General features: G+C 38.6%; 1 protein-coding gene across 3 annotated transcripts in view; it reads left to right on the plus strand.

Moving 5' to 3' along the window:
* FBN2 (fibrillin 2) overlaps positions 1-18,028 on the plus strand; it is a 183,141-nt gene that overhangs the window by 84,995 nt on the left and 80,118 nt on the right. For all 3 annotated transcript variants that reach the window (XM_040541320.1, XM_040541319.1, XM_040541318.1), the window contains 4 exons: positions 3,816-3,968; positions 4,799-4,852; positions 7,536-7,661; positions 9,266-9,391. In XM_040541320.1, coding sequence (XP_040397254.1) covers positions 3,816-3,968; positions 4,799-4,852; positions 7,536-7,661; positions 9,266-9,391 — 459 coding nt within the window. The remainder of the gene's footprint in view (positions 1-3,815; positions 3,969-4,798; positions 4,853-7,535; positions 7,662-9,265; positions 9,392-18,028) is intronic.

Consider the following 18,028-nt stretch of genomic DNA (forward strand, 5'->3'; position numbering starts at 1 on the left):
GTGCCCCACATAGGGCACCAAAAGGATTGTTATGGTTTAGCTTAGCAGGCAGCTAAGCACCACATCTTACCATTTACTCACTACCACACCCTAGTGGGATGGGGAAGAGAATCAGAAAAAAACAAAGGTAAAAGCTCATGTGCTGTGATAAAGACAGTGTAATGGAACAGAAAAGGAAGAGAAAATAATAATAATGATAAAGGAATAAACAAAATAAGCAATACACAATCCAATTGCTCACCACCCACTGACTGATGGCCAGCCAGTCCCTGAGCAGCATCCCCCACCAGTCCCCAGCCAACTCCCTCACAGTTTTACTCTTCAGCATGACACCAAATAGTATGGAATATCCCTTTGGCCAATCTAGGCCAGCTGTCCTGGTTGTGTCCCCTCCAAGCTTCTTGTGCACCCCCAGCCTTCCCACTGGCAGAGCAGTATGAGAAGCTGAAATATCCTTGACTATGTAAACACTGTTCAGCAACAACTAAAATATCAGTGTGTTATCAGCATTATTCTTACCCTAAATCCAAAACACAGCTGCTAGGAAGAAAAGTAACTCTGTCCCAGCTGGAACCAGGACACCAACATTCTGAAATTAGTAGACCAAGGTTGATCAAACTATACTTTGGGAGCTGCACAGGTCCATCAATAAGGTTCATGGTCAGAACTCTTGGGACACGGGTAACTTAAGCTTGGTGAGTTGCCTCAGGCAACTAATGAACAGACACAGCAATGGCTGTCCTCATCCTTGCTATCAGCAATGAGACAAACAGACTTGGGAGGACATTCTTTCTGACATAGTATTGCTGTTTAGGTTTATGTGGTATAAGCCTGGTTCTTTCTCCTGCACAGACTTTGTGAATCACTGGCTGTGTAGATAAGACTGTTTTCCTGTAATTAGCAAGGCAATCCTACACAGGTTCCCTGCACTTCTTTAAAAACATTGTGCTATGTGAAAGAACACTTTCTCCCTGCAAGTGGGGAGTTGTTCAGGGCAGGGCAGTCATTCAGTACATTTGTGGCTTCCTCCAGCTGCTTCCCACCTTCACAGTTTTCAAGACCTTCTTACTGAGTATTTCTTCCACACTTACCAATCTTTTCTCCCCTGCAATTTTCCATTGGTGCCATTTCCTCCCCTTGAAATTGTTTCTTCAATCTCTACCAGACACATAACTAGGAGAACAGCTTCAATTCTGTGAGAGGACAGTAACTGAAACTCCTTTATTCGAGACAGAGCAAGGCAGTATGGCATCTAGACTTTTTAGAGGTGGAAGGAAAGTATTGATGAAGCTAATTATTCTGCAGGGTACATAAGCAGCTTTTCTTGTGCAATACCACTTATCATTGTCAAGCATAAAAATCTTTTCCTGCTGTCAAGTGCAAGCAAATTGTACTGGCTTCACCTAGATTCTTGGCAAGCAATAAGTCCTGTAATCTGGGCCACATTTAGCTGTGCTCCAGAACTGTATGTTCCATGGGAGACCAAAAGCAAGAGAAAACATTTATGTACAGGCTATGCCTTTTTGTAGGAGCCAGTTTACAGCAGTCAAAGAGTAGGCAGAACACATAAAGAATTGCCAGTTCTTATTGGAATTGGCACAGGATATTCAACATCTACTTTCATGTAACTTTTCTTTGTTGTTCTGGGGACGCGTTTAAGCAGACATCTATCTGGATTCCCCCAGATCCTCCTCAGTTTAAGTGCATCCAGACTCATGTCCAGACCATGGTGTATTGTAGTTTTACTGGGAGATCAACAGAGAATATAATTAAGGCCTAGGCTGGCCTAGTCTGTAGATACCTGAAACAAAGGGTATTTGTGTAGTTCTAGCAAGGGTTTATAGAGATATAGGAATCAAAATTAAAGGCTATTTATTCTGTCTGTATCCTGCAGTTTTCAACTACACATTCAGATGGACTGTCCACTCATGCTCTTGCTGGAAGATAGACAATATTATCCTATAAGCAAATGTATATATATGCAAAAGACATCTAACCCTGAAATGACAAAAAAAAAAAAAAAAAAAAAAAAAAAAAAAACCACCCTCCAACCAACAGCAGAAACAAAACACACAAAAAGCAGTCTAAGGGATATTCTTACAGTTCTTGGTTAAGTATAGCACAGCAGAAGTTGGTTATACCTGTAAAGTCAGGCTGAAGGACTGCCAAGGCATCTTATTGCTCTTCAGGGTTCAGTCACGATTTACATGAATAAATCATCTGGAAGACTGACAATGTACACACGGTGAAGAGAGTCCTATAGCTGTATGATTGTCCTGTATATTTTTTCTTCTGTCTTTTATGGCATTATTTTCAAGGTTGGAGACCTTCCAGGTATTTTCTGTCTCTTTCTATAGTGAGTGGTTGTATGTCACAGCCATCATTTCCAGCCCTCTCCCCAGAGCTGGAAATAATTTCCATAGTGGCTTTTTAATCACAAACCTCCTGTAAATTCTCTTACTCAAGGAAATAGTGCTGCTTCCTCACATCCTTTAACCATGTGTGGACATTGCCCAATCACTTGTGCTAGCCAGGTAGTGTGACCTCTGATATCCTAGAGTTTATCCAGCACTGGTGCCAGATTGTGTATAATACTATTAAGACCACCAATCTCATATATGTGATGGTCTGAACAATCTGCTGAAACAGCATTTCTGTTCACAGTTGGTACGTACAGTAAGAGGCTATGCTCTATTGGAAATAGGTAGCCTCCCAGGTTACCAGCCCCAGGCTGCTGGTGAGATTCCTACAAGAGAAACCATTCCAAAAGTAAATGCAAGATCTGTGTCACCAGGTTATGGTTGCAGTCCTTCTCAATGGGAATGTTGAGGCATGACATGATGATTAAAGACTATTCTGTGTTTCTTTTTGAGATAGGTGTTGATAGATATATAAAGCTGCTCTCATGTGGAGGTCATCTTTGTTGGGTCCTATGGAATTCTAAGCCCACAACTAACTAGTTAGTTTAGGTAGTTTTAAAGTGTTCTGGAGAATATTCGAAGAACTGTTTTGAGAATTGGTCTTGATGCCATCAGGATTATTGTATCAGAGCAATGCAGCTGTAGGCAATGTAACCATTTTGTAGAACAAAATTTTTTAGCTCTGATTGAGATAGAATAGAATTGACTAGTTCAGTTGGACGGAACCTACAAAGATCATCGAGTTCAATTGCCTGAGCACTTCAGGGCTACCCAAAAATTAAAGCATGTAATTAACATCATTATTCTAATGCCTCTTGAGCACAGACATGCATGGGGGCATCAACCATCTCACTTTGAAGCCTGTTCCAGCGTTTGACCACCCTCATACTAAAGAAATCTGTCCTAATGTCCCCCTGGCACCATTCCCCACCCGTCCTGTCATCGGTTCCCAGGGAGCAGAGGCCAGCTCTTCACCTCTGCCCTTCCCCTCCTGAGGAAGTTGCAGAGAGCCATGAGGTCACCTGTTGGCCTCCTTTTTCCCAGACTGTACAATCCGAGTGTCCTCATCCTCTCCTGCTAGGACATGCCTTCCAGACCTTTTTGCAGATTTGTTGCCCCTTTTCTGGTTGCTTACAAGTACCTTAACATCCTTTTTCTATTGTGGAGCCCAGAACTGCACATGATGTTGAAGGTGAGGCCGCACCAACACTAAATACAGCGGAAGAATCACCTCTTTTGACTGGCTGGCTATGCTGTGTTTAATGCATCCCAAAATGCCTAGCATGTGCTGAGCCTACTGTCACCAGCACCCCCAGTTGCCTTCTGTAGATAATATACTTCCATTTCACTTAGAGCCTAAGGAAATAAATTATTTCTTTGCTTGCCCTTTCTTAGATACTCATATGCGTAGCACATGCTATGGAGGCATCAAAAAGGGAGCATGCGTTCGTCCGTTCCCTGGTGCTGTAACGAAGTCTGAATGTTGCTGTGCCAATCCTGACTATGGTTTTGGAGAGCCATGTCATCCCTGCCCTGCTCAAAATTCAGGTAAATTTTCACATTTAAAAAACAAAACAAAACTTGTCCAGATTAGTTTGCTCATTTATTTCATGCATTTGAGAGAAATGAATAGTGTACTTAATAGAAATGTACACTGAAAATGGTTTCTTCTCTAAAGAAAAACAAACTGTCTGGTATTCTGTGTCAGGTGTTTGTGTTTTTACGTACTGTAACATTTGAGGCAAACCTCCTTTCAGAGCTGGCCAGACTGTCACAAAATTCAAGTTAAAGAACATGAGTATGCTATGAATGAATCTGGATCCCTGAATTTAATGATGCCCTAGAGAGAATAAGCAGACATCTCTGATAAATCTGTACATTTCATAGTTAAATCTAGTTTAAAAATGCATCTCATATTCATTTGAGAAATATGTATTTTATAGGAATCAGTTCTCCAAACATACTTGGAGACTGATTTAAAAAGAAGTTCCTGAAAACATAATTGAGATGATGGGTCTTGGATAGTAGACCCATTCAGTGTTGTTTTGTGAGACAGCAGAAATTTTAGAAGAAATGAAGAAATACTGGTATTATGGTTGAAAGCAATAGCTGAAGGAGACAGTATTGTCAAGACTGTAATGAAGTAGCTTAAATGTTTCATTCTTGTTATCAAATTTCATTTTTGTATATATGGGAAAGTTCAGGGTGGACTGTAACAAGACATATTTAGCTAACTTATATATAGATAGTTATTTCATGTGAACATTGGCATTTTGTTACTTACATTGTAGAAAATTTATTTTGAGGATTAAAGATAGTAAAACACTGCAAATAACATTTTATTTTTACTTCTGACATCTCTTGCTTCAACTGAGTAGCTGAATTCCATGGCCTGTGTAGCAGTGGCATAGGTATTACAGTGGATGGACGAGGTATGTTGCACATTTTATTTAATGTATATGTTTGAAGGTAAAATAAAGATATGCTCAGAAGTAGATTTTTCTGTAACATGCTAGGGTTTGGGTATTTTTGCCTCAAGACTAATATTTTGCTTTTAATGTTTTCATCATTAAAATACAATAATTAAATTAACCTTGGATCCTTAAACCTAGTAACAGCATACATAACTTTTAAAAACAGTACTACATTAGAGGAAATACTGTTTCTGTTCAGTACAGTAAGTGCATATGCATAGTTTTGTCTTTTCTATGAGCTCATTTCTTTAACGTCTTGCCAGACTTAAAAAAATGTGAAATCCACAGAGTTTGTACATTCTCTCATTTTTCTTTTCAGTGAATTCTGCAAAGTCCATTTGGCTAGTCTCTAAATCTCATGGAGAAATAATGGCAGTGTACCATAATGCTGTTGTACAAATAGCATCTTACTGTGAGAATTTGCATGTAGGGAGGTTATACATTCTTTCGGATACATGGAAAAAATCTAATTTCTCACTGAAAATGTAAAACTAATTGTGGACTCCACCAACTGCAGGATAGACTATAATTTTTGGGATTCCATGTCTAATTAAATCCCTCTTTGTTTATGTTTCTAAAGAAAACTGTAGCATTTTCTGTATGTCTTGCACAGCAACCTTACAGGCAATTTTCTTGCTGCTGCTTCTACCACCATTTATGTCAAGGGAGCATGTTTGCCAGTTCTGTTTCATAAAGGAGAGAAATACTGATCCTGCAACCAATCACTGATAAAACTGTATTCTTTTCCTTGTTCTTTCTCATTATCAAGAGTGAGTGAGAATACATTTTATCAGTAAAGGTCTTGGCATATAAATTTTACCTTCAGTCGATTCATAGCTTGTTAATTAAACTGCAATCCATCACCACATACCTACTCCTCGTATTTAGCTTGTGATTAAGAAGCCCAAAACCTTCATTTCTTTGTATGAGAGGAATACAGACAACAGTAAGAACAGAACTCATGCTGTTGTGTTCAATATAAAAAGAAAAAGGAGGATTTGGATCATCTCAAAGCATTTACTTTGAGGAGTTGGAGGTGATCATCCCTGTGGGTCACTTCCAACACAGGATATTCTATAATACTGTTATTAACTTGATAAGGAGAGACAGAGTCATGAGATTTTGTGTTGTTTTTCTTTTTTTTTTTTCCCACAAGATACAAACAAGCCCAGTAAACTACACAAAACTTTATGCTTAAAAGAAAATGTGCGGCTGAAATATTACAGTAATACATATTTTGTTATGAAAATTTCAGATGTCTCATAGCTTTCAGTTTAATCCTGCAAATATATTAGCAATAATAATCCAGCAAATTTAATAGGAAATTTTTTCAAAAAATATTTCTGACTATATGTAAATCACAGAGAATATCCTGATCTAAACTACACTATGGTTGAAGAGGGAATGACCTTTATAAAAAGTTGAACAGTGCAGGTATAAAACAAGCTTTTTATGAAGTCACAGCTAGGCCAGCACCCCTACTGTTCTTTCCAGTGTTTGGAAAGGGAACTATTTAAAGTAATGGGCTTACCGTATGGGAAGAAATAACTTAATATTGAAAAAACTCTTTTCCGCAGAGGCAAAAAATATTAAAAATAGTCTGTTCCTGTTCTTATAGTTCATATGAATATTCTGGAATTTTCCAACTACAGCAGAAATTCTATATGGGACTGTAAATTTAGGGAATATATCTCATTCATCATCCTATTCTGTCCATCCAAGAGAAATTTTAAATTTCCAATGAATACTATAATTTCTGTAAGACTGAATATGCTGTGGTATTGACATATGCACTAGTCCTGTATTAGGAAAGGTATTTGTATCACCTAATAAATTATAACTTCTTACCTAGGTCCTTAAACCACAGACACTAAGTGCGCAGGCTAGATATTTTGCATCAAGGTATTCTTACAAACACATAGTCATTCTATTGATTTAGGTTGGAAAGGATGTCTGGAGGTCATCCAATCTAACCTTCTGCTCAGAGCAGGGCTAACTTCAAAGTTGAATCAGGTTTCTCAAGGACTTGCCCAGCTGTGTTTGGCAGATTTCCAAGGATGGAGTTCCCACAGCCTCTTTGGGCAGCTTGCTCTAATGCTTAACAACTCTCGTTGGGAAGAAATTTTTCCCTAGAGTTCAATTAAAATTTTCCCAATTGTAAATCCTAAGAGTGTTGTCTCTTGCCTTTTTATTCTGTAACTCAGAGAAGAATCTTGCTCCATCTCCTCTGGAACCATCTATTAATTATCAGAGAACTGCTATCATATCTCCCTGTCATCTTCCCTGTTGCTGGCTAAACAAACCCGTTTCCCTCAGCCACTTTCACACATCATGTGCTCCACCCTTCTAATAGTCTTTGCAACCATTTCCTGGATACTCTCCAGTCCCTTGGTATGTCTTTATTGGACTGGGTGGCCTCAAACTGAACACAGTATCCCATGTTTGGCCTCACTAGCGTCAGATAGAGAGGACTAATCACTTTGTTCAGCCTTCTGGCTGCATCCTTGCTATATCCTTGCTTTGAATGACAGCCCCAACCTCCACCAAGTCAGATGCTCCCTCCAATTTGATGATCATGTCTATAGCTCAGGTTTTTCATATGTTTCAGTGTCTGGTTGTTTTCTGTCTTATGTTAATACAGATATTAATGAGTGTGCATTGGATCCTGACATTTGCTCCAATGGAATTTGTGAAAACTTACGTGGCAGCTATCGTTGTAACTGTAACAGTGGCTATGAGCCTGATCCTTCTGGAAGGAACTGTGCAGGTAAGTTGCTCTATTTATTTATCACTGTTGAATAATTAATCACTACACTTGTCTAGTTACACATGCAGTTATGTAACTGCTGGCATAGATATCTGTCTGTTTAATTATATAAATTAAAATGCAGCATATTCACTGTGAGGATGCTTTTATTCTTAGTTAATGAGTTTTTGCACAAAGCAATTTAATTGTGAACACTCAAAGAGTGGAAAAGTTTTAATTGATACAGATTAAGAGCTGCCAAGAAATAAAAATCCTCATCAGACAGAATGCAGTTAGCACTTCTGTCAGCATCAAGTGTTTTTGGTGCATGAGCTATATTGTTCTTTATTTCACAGTGCGTGTCACAATAGGTGACAGCCCAAATCTGTAGTTTAACAGTGACACTCTAAGGAAATAACATGTTTATCACACTGCTAATTTGGGTTAGAGGATTATATGACAACAAGCTCAAAACTGAAGTCTATTGCTCTTGAAAGCGTCAAATTCCAAATCCATCCTTCTCTATGTAGTTAAAATTAGATGAGGTTAGATTAAGGACCAGGTAGCTGAGGAGCTTCTTTGTGGCTACAAAACTTAAATTTCAGATTTATCATCTGGGGAAATTAAGACTTTATTGTCTGAATCTTAACAGAATTTATAAGCATATGTTCAAAAATCTGATGTACTTGTCAAAGCAGTAGCCTTTAGATTGTAATTATACTGCTTTCTTATTATTTCTCTTTATTTATAACTTAAACTCTCTAAAAAAGATAGTTGATTGAAGGGAACAATTTCAGCTACAGCTTTAAGTTTGGGAGATGAAGCAGTGAAAATTCAGGACACCCAGAAGCAGGATAAAGCATCAGGTTTACCTTTCTATAAACTTAAGAATTTGTGGCATGTGGTGGGGATTATAGGAAAGTAATTTAAATTATGATTTTTTTACTTTTGCTTTTTAAAAATAATATGAAAATGAAGAAGTTTGATTGTTTTGTGTTAGCAATATTTAGTTAGTCTAGAAGAAGTTCAGGCAATGATGTTAATTGATGAGTTTTTCTTGTTCTATATGCTTGATGTCTTGTTCCTTTTTTTTTTCCAAAAGTGGTGTGTATACGCATTCTTAAGATGTCTACCATACATCTGTAAAATTTAGATTTTAACACATATATTATTTTCCTGGATAACAAATTCAGTTTTTGTTGCCCATAAAAGAGGATTTAGAATAGTAATCTATCACATCCTTATCTACATACATTAAAAAAATAAAAAATAAAAATAAAAAAAAAAGCTGTTTTCAAACCAAATAGACCTTAATAAAGTTGTAGTGGTGATAGTCATACAGTTGACAAAGCTCCCAAGGTCATTCCAGGAAAATGTAATTATCAATGTAAGACTAACTATGAACTGTTTATAAAGCCTGATACTGAAAAACTAAAAGGAAAATAGAGTTTTTAGAAATAAGAATTAGATTTTTGAAAACAGGAATTGGGATTTTTCTTAGTCGTTGTAAATAACTGCACATCTGGCAACCTAATTGCTGCTGCAGAAAGCAGGAGGGACTAGCTGGGGAGACAAAGGTGTCTCGTGACATTTGCTCTTATTGGTATTAACTTGTCTTGTTACAGACATTGATGAATGTTCAGTGAATGGTCTGCTGTGTGATAACGGGCTCTGTCGAAACACCCCTGGAAGTTATAGCTGCACTTGTCCAAAGGGTTATGTGTTCAGCACCGAGACTGACACATGTGAAGGTGAGAAATCTGCAAGTGTGATTCTATTGCTTATTATATAACCTTGAAGCTAAATGATCAAAAAAGATTCAGTGATGACAAAAGCAAGATGAAAAGAAAGAACTAAGATACAGCATAAATCATTGCATTCCTCTTGGAATTTCTCTGCAGTATTTTTTAAAGTGTTGGGTCTTGCTAGTGAATTTCTGTTCAAAGTAGTCAGTTCATTGTTCTATGAAAATATTTTCCTTTCTTTAGACAATATATTTTGAAGTGGAAGTAAAGCCAAATGTATGCTTGCCTTTGATCACAGAGTGGGGAAATACAGTTTATCATTTAGGGAAATACATCAATTTTGATCACACAGTCTTCTTCGTTTTCTCTCTTCAGCCTGTGTTGATAGTTAATTCTATATCAACTTCTGGTATTTGTGATGTTTTATGTGATGTTAATAGTTCCTGGATGTGTATATTAGTGGTTGATACTAAAATTGTCTTTTCTTTTTTTTTTTTAGTACATAATTTATAATCAAAATTGCTTTTCTATATTACTAATGGACTCAGATGCTAGAGCAATGAAAATGTTATGCTGCAGAAACTAAACACAGAATCACAGAATGGTTGGGATTGGAAGGGATCTTGTCCATCTCCCCTGCTCAGACAGGGCCACCCAGAGCAGGTTGCCCATGATGGTGTCCTGAGAGCTTTTGAAGACCTCTGAGGACAGAGCCTTCACAAGTTCTCTTGGCAACCTGTGCCAGTGCTTGGTCAGCTGCACAGTAAAAAAGTGTTTCCTGATGTGCAGGAGGAACCTCCTGTGTTCCATTTGGTGCCCATTGCCTCTTGTCCTGCCACAAGGCACCACCAAAAAGAGCCTGGTTCCTGCCTCTTTGCACCCTCATATTAGGTAGGTTTTATGCACGTTGATAAGATCTCCCCTGAGGCCTCTCTTCTCTAGGCTGTATAGTCCCAGCTCTCTCAGCCTCTCCTCATAGAAGAGGTGCTTCAGTCCCTTCATCATCTTTGTGGTGCTTTATCATTTGTGAATTTACTGAGGGTGCATTCTACCCCATCATCCAGATCATTAATGAAGATTTTGAACAGGATTGGACCCAGCATTCACCCCTCAGGTACACCACAAGCTTCTGGCCTCCAACTAGACTTTACTTTATCCACCATCAACCCCTGGACTTGACCATTCAGACAGTTTTTGATCTACCTCACCATCTGCCCATCCAGCCCATACATCAACAGCTCCTCTGTGAGGATCTTATGGTGGCAGTGTCAAAGGCCTTTCTCAACTCCAGGTAGACAATATCCAGTGTTCCCTCCTCATCCATCAGGCTCATCTTTTCCTTAGAGAAGCTTAGCAGGTTGGTCAAGCATGACTTCCCTTTGGTGAATCTGTGAGTCCTGACGATTTTCTTCTCCTTCATGTGCCTGGAAATGGTTTCCAGGAGTAGCTGCTTCATCACTTTTCCAGGGATTGAGGTAAGGCTGACTGGCCTGTAGTTCCCCAGGTCCTCCTTCTTGGCCTTCTTGAACATAGGAGTGACATTTGCTTTCCTCCAGTCTTCAGGTCCTTCCCCCAGTTGCCATGATTGACCAAAGATTATAGAGAGGGTCCTCACAATGACATGTGCCAGCTCCCTCAGCTCTTGTAGGTGCATCCCAACAGAGCCCATGGCCTTATGAATGGTCCAGTTTGCTTATGTTTTCCCCATCCTGACCCTTTTCTACCAAGGGTACGCATTCCTTGCTCCAGCCTTTCCCCCTGGTTTCTGGGACCTGGGATTCCTGAAGGCTGTCCTTTCTGGTAACATCTAGCAAGTTTTAATGAGAATTTTTGTTTATAAAACAGTTTCAAGCAAGGCTTTGCAAAAGAGGAGTTGAAATAGAAACTTTTCTCTCTTTTTTTAATTAGTATTCAGAGCAGCAGTATTTTACTAGTTTTTTGTATTGTTTTTTATTTGGTTGCATAATCTATAAATCTCAATATTGTTACGATTAGCAAGTTTTTATAGGAAAATAGTCTTATGTTTGAGTGAGTGATGGGGAAGCTATATACCTTTTGGAGTATCTATTGTATGAACCAATATCATCTTCCATATTTATCTGAAGCAGTGGAAGGCATTACTGTCCTCAGCTGCTTGTTATTACTGATCAGCCACAAGTTACTTCTACACAGCTAAGCAAACATACAGAATGGAAAGTGGAAGCGCTCTTTAATCTATTCTTGCTGTGTAAGATCAGTCAGGTTAACTTAAACCATTTCATTCGCAGTGTATGCTGGACAAGCTAACTTTACTCTGAAGCGGGTGAGGAAGGCCCATGTGCTCTTTGCCAGTTTTCAGCAGAGGAGTGGAAGCAAGTAGCATGGGGGCAATAGCATTTTGAATGTCTCCAACTGTTTGGAAAGTGAACATGTGTTTACACTAAAAACATTTAATGAAAGTTTAAATTTTGGCAGTATCAAATCATTCACCTCTTCACCCCTTCTGTTCAAAAGGAATCATGTTCCTTTATATTTCAGTACATGTGTGTTTCACAGGCCCCTTTTAAAAGTTAGAATTTCTTCTCTCCTTAACTGTTACAAATTCGTAGCACTTGCTCAGGTTAGGCCTTTTATACCCCCACTGATTTATACCACACTGTGCTAAATTGTCTTAATGCTTGGTATCTATTCACAATGTTCAGGTGAGATTTTGTCTTCAGAGTCTCTCTATATGTTGCATTTCTATGTGTAAAAACATCTCAGTCACTCATCACATCTTTTCCATGTGCATGTTTCTTAACAAATCTCCTCCACAGAAAAAAACAGAATAGTATCGCAAAAGAAAATGTTAATTAACAAGATGGAAAGACTATCATCTTCAAAGCATAACACTGACCAAAATATAAATGAATGAGACAGCAGAATGCAAATAACCTAGTACAATTATTGAAATAATAGTGTATCCAGATTTTCAAATGTAAAATTAAATTTGTTTTTTAACAGCAATAGCAATAGTAATGGTCATAGAAATAGTAACAGAGAGGCTTAATCGACCAAAAAAAATATCAAATCGAGTCAAATTGACCAAAAAAAAAAAAAAAAGTGGATTCATGATTGCATTGAGACACAGCATCTATAGGAAAAAAGGGATCCAAAGGGATTTTCTACCTTCTGGATATCCTTGTGACCATTCCAGTGTGCTTTCTCTTGTGCTAGCACAGGTTTTGGGGATCACGATGTAGTGAATGACATCTGGGAGTTCACTATGTCCCTATTATTTTGGGGGAAGTAAGTGGGGAAGAGAGTGAGGGAGAGTTATTCTGGTGTGGAAATTAATTCACTGGTTCATTTGAATTAATAGTTCACTGAGGAGTGTGGGTGACTTCTTTAGATAGCATTGCTAGCTGATACTGACTGCTGAACCGTAATATCAAAAAATATTACAGTTAAGATAAAATAGAGTTTACAGGAAAGTTCTAGTAGAAATCTGAATGGCAGACCTCTCTCTTCTTAATAGCATCTTGGCTCATTTTTATAAGAAATGTGAAAAAAGAAAATTATTTTTGGATTTTATCTAAAGGAGCTAGGGACATTTCTTAAATTAATCATTTATGGGTCATGTCTGAAAATAGGAACAGGGAACTCATATGATTTATTCAGACTAGCACGGTGTAGTGCTTGTGACAGTTGTCTCGTAATACACGTAGTGAGACATTTCACAACTTGAGCCAGCCTGAACCGTAGGCAGAAAATGCAAACGTGCCTTATTTGAGCAGGTAGTTATGTAAATTAAAGTCAATGCTATTGTAAAAGGAGAATTCCCGAGTTGATCATTCAAGGTACATAAGTACAGCAGATCATGTTTCTGTTTGATGGCTTTTTGATTTGCTGAGTTTGGAGAGAGGTTAATTAATGCATTTAATCTCTTGTTTCTTTTGTACGTGGAAATGTTCACAATACATTTTTTAGCTATTCATCTAAGGATCTATTTCCTTCATAAAGTATCAGTTCCTGTGCATCCTTTGGCTCTATTTCATAATCCTGTATGTATACTGAACTTGGAGGAATGAGTGCATAAATGGGCATGAATGCAGGAATAAAATAATAGAACTTTTTATTAATGTAAAAAAAAAAATCCTACTTCTCACTTTCTCATTTAAAAAGCAAAACAAAACAAAACAAACACTAATGATTAACTACTAAAACTCCAGTTTTGTGAGAATAATTTCTTTTTGTTTGTTTGTTTTTTGGCCATAGTTATTTTAGTGTAATCCAGCCTAAAATAATTTTAATTTTATATTGTCTGAGCTGCACATTCTGAAGGATTTTCAGTTTCTTTGAATAGAGTTATATACATGAAATCACACACATAGGTTATGAAGGATCTGTCATCTCCATCTTGAATATTTCAGTTAGACTGAAGTTTAGATTTAGCTGATCAGGCACAAAAAGATTCAGGAGTGGTTTGGCATAAAAGTGTCTATAAAACCTATTAAATGTATTACATTTTTTCTAATGTTGAGTGGGTTGGCAGTTTGAGGAATAAATTCATCTCTTTTTGTCCAAATTCTGTTTTCAAAGAAACACTAAGAAATTCAGTTTGGATTACAGGTTCACTAGTTGTAGAAGATTGCTGTAGCCAGAAGCTTTATATTATGCTCTGAAAATGCTCTGATGCTTATTACTCACTAGTATATTTTTAATTAGTATAAATGTCATCAGTAACTGTGAAAAAAACAACAAAACATACACTGTTTTCATTTGTAGTTCAACTGAAAATTTTCATCAATTTGTTGCGGGGAGTGGGGGAGTTGTTTAAGCTTTCAGAGTCTGTGAAAGCTGAGATTTTTACAGCAAGCTCTGTGGTTTAGATTGTGTTTCCAGTGACATAACTAGTTAAATGTAAACCAGATGTGCTTTGAAGTTTATTTCCAGGAATGTACAGTGAACTGTTTCAATTTTTGTTTCTGTGACATTTACAATGTACACTCACTCCACTTAAGAAAAAAATGTTTAAAAAAAAAATCCCTGGTAAATATTTTCATACATTCGCTTTTTATTTTAAAATATAAAATTGTATTTTAAATCAAATAATTTTCTCACTTACTCTTTTTAAATTTGCCATTTAAAATTGTTAATAGAAGGTGTATGGAAAAAATTTTCAAGCAATTTTCAAGTTTGTTTACATTCTGCATATGATACTTTTTGCCCTGATTCAGCAATGCGCTATTGGTGAAGTACATTCATCCTTTTATTTTTTTTCCTGAACGGTGGTTTTGGGGAGTAGTCAGTGCAACATTATAAACGTGTTAATACATAAAACACTGAGCTTAGAGAAGTTCTTGGTTTGTTTTTAGTTTCTTTCTGTTCCATTTGTATGTTTGTTTGTTTGTTTGTTGACGTTGTGCTGAAGCATGTCAAATGCAGAACTTAGCAAACTACATTTTCAGGTTTGGGGACCCAGAGTACAGTAACAAGATCATTTTAGAGACAACCACAGATTAATGCCTCCAGATGTGCAAATCCTAAAGCTGCAGTGAAGCAGTGAAAGCTGCTCTCCCTGTTCCTAACCCATAGAAAGAAATGGAATGGAATGAGCATTCCTTCATCTATACCAGGACAACGTGAAATGAGGAAGAGTGTAATTCTGTGATAGAGCTTTTCTCACCCCTCACCTTAGTTACATACTTTTGCCATTTTCATCCACAAACTGGAAAGTGAATATTTGTCTGTGGGATCAGTAAGGAACTTACTGATCAGTAAGCATGGGTTACAGTCCCCATGGACTACAGTGGGTTACAGTACATGCTTACAGTCAGCATGGGTTTATGAAAGGCAGGTCCTGCTTGACGAACCTGATCTCCTTCTATGATAAAATGACACACTTGGTGGATGAGGGAAAGGCTGTGGATGTGGTCTACCTTGACTTCAGTAAGGCTTCTGACACTGTTTCCCACAACATTCTCCTCAGGAAAATGGCTGCTCATGGCTTGGAGTGGCGTACGCTTTGTTGGGTTAAAAACTGGCTGGGTAGCTGGGCCCAAAGAGTTGTGGTGAATGGGGTCAAATCCAGTTGGAGGCCGGTCACTAGTGGAGTCCCCCAGGGCTTCAGTACTAGGGCCAGTCCTCTTTAATATCTTTATCGATGATCTGGATGAGGGGATTGAGTGCACCCTCAGCAAATTTGCAGATGACACCAAGTTAGGTGCATGTGTCGATCTGCTTGAGGGTAGGAAGGCTCTGCAGGAGGATCTGGATAGGCTGGACCGATGGGCTGAGGCCAACTGTATGAAGTTCAACAAGGCCAAGTGCCGGGTCCTGCACTTGGGACGCAACAACCCCAAGCAGAGCTACAAGCTGGGAGATGAGTGGTTGGAAAGCTGCCTTGCAGAGAAGGACCTTGGAGTATTGGTTGATAGTTGGCTGAATATGAGCCAGCAGGGTGCTCAGGTGGCCAAGAAGGCCAACAGCATCCTGGCTTGCATAAGAAACAGTGTGGCCAGCAGGGCTAGGGAAGTGATTTTCCCCCTGTACTCAGCTCTGGTGAGGCCGCACCTCGAGTACTGTGTTCAGTTTTGGGCCCCTCGCTACAAGAAGGACATGGAGGTGCTCGAGCGAGTCCAGACAAGGGCAACAAAGCTGGTGAGGGGTCTGCAGAACAAGTCTTACGAGGAGCAGCTGAGGGAGCTGGGATTGTTCAGCCTGGAGAAGAGGAGGCTCAGGGGTTACGTTATTGAGCTCTACAGGTACCTTAAAGGACGCTGTAGCGAGGTAGGGGTTGGTCTGTTCTCCCACGTGTCTCCCACGTGCCTGGTGACAGGACAAGGGGGAATGGGCTTAAGTTGTGCCAGGGGAGGTTTAGATTGGATATTAGGAGGAACTTCTTTACTGAAAGGGTTGTTAGGGATTGGAATGGGCTGCCCAGGGAAGTGGTTGAGTCACCATCCCTGGAGGTCTTTAAAAGACATTTAGATGTAGAGCTTAGTGATATGGTTTAGCGGAGGACTTGTTAGTGTTAGGTCAGAGGTTGGGCTAGATGATCTTGGAGGTCTCTTCCAACCTAGACGATTCTGTGATTCTGTGAACTTGTGCTTGCACTAGAGAGAGTTGGAAACAAAAGGGTGAAATGGAAATGTCCCCTGTAGATGGCAGCAACCTGATAGACAGACTCAGTTGTATTGACAAGGAATGTGTTCAATACAGGCTTCAGCGAGGGTTAAGATTAAATGCCCTGACTTTGCCTTGGAATGCACATGCAGTTCTCCCAGTCTAGAACGTGGTCAGCTCAGACAACAGATCTTCCTCTTCTTCCCCATTTTGCTCACCTAGCCATTCAGTTTGGTTCCTTTCGTCTCCTTCATCTTTTGCCAGAGAATGAAGAACATAACCCATGAAATCAGGAGAGCTGCTTCATTTCTCATAAAGTGCTGAACTGTAGATGTTTTGGCCCCTCCATCTCCATTTATTCACTTATCTTTAGTTTTACTTTTTGGGATGTTGACTTTCAGCTGTGGCCCCCAACTATTTTTTTCTTAGGTATGGGTTTCTTGTTAACTCTGAAAACCCAAAGCAGAAGATGTCTTTTCCTACAATAAAATTGTGTGTAAACGTAACTTGCTAAGTATCAGGGAGAATTAAAGATAAGCATAGTAACCTGCTACATTTTACAATTATAAATGAGAATTATTTTAAGTTTCATGCATTTTTGATATTCTAAATATGAGTGAAGTAGTGTTTTGGATAGTAGTACTTTCTGCTCAGTATAGTGCTTTGTCTTGCACATTGATGGTGTATGTGCAGACATGTGTGGTTCAGCTGCCAACTTTTAAAAGCATATGACGCTTTCCATGAAAATCTCCTACTTTCAGCTGTAAATGTTTTTGGCAAACTTCAACCATTTTACATATAAGTTTCTTCACTGTATGTCTGACTCATACAAAATTATAATTTTACCTTTAAAATTTTCAGACAAAACACTTTGTTTATTTCCAAGAATGACTAGCTACTGAGAAAATGTTAATCTGTGCATTTAGATATGTGCAACAGTTGTGATCTTTTCTTTAAAAAGCTGTTGCTTCTCAGTATTACTGCAGCTTGAAATTTCTCAAATAGGTTTTCTATCAGGATAGTGCTTCTTTCCTCTGAAAATGTGCTCAAATTTGGCCAAGTTGTAAGACTCCTTTTGCATATGCTCAGTAGAGACATTCTATTTTTAGTGTGCGAAAGCTCCAAAGATTCTGTGTCACTGTTCATGCCTGGTCCAGCATGGGAACTTTTCTGAGTTGCACCTGAGCACGGAAGAGCGCTGGACTGGTTAGAGAACCATACCTGCGTAAAACCAGAGACATAAATGTGGAGACTGATCAAAGATTCCTCTGTCCCAATGCTAATTGTAGTAGAGCAAGTACACAACTTTACTTTCCAGAAATACTCTCCGATTTCTCAGCAATTGTGGTTCAGAAATAGGATCTTTACATTTAATAAACCATGGTGGATTTCTTTTCCATAACTTGTCCAGACTGCCATTGATTCGTGCATGCTTTGAGCAGCCTAGGGTAAGCATCTCCAATTCCTCTACTTGATGTGTAAAGGACTGTTTCTTTATTTGACTACAAGCTAGCTTTGTGAGATGTCTTTTTGTTCTTGTACTGTAAGAGATAGTGA

Source organism: Cygnus olor, chromosome Z (assembly GCF_009769625.2).
Source record: "Cygnus olor isolate bCygOlo1 chromosome Z, bCygOlo1.pri.v2, whole genome shotgun sequence".
NCBI classification, from domain to species: Eukaryota; Metazoa; Chordata; class Aves; order Anseriformes; family Anatidae; genus Cygnus; species Cygnus olor.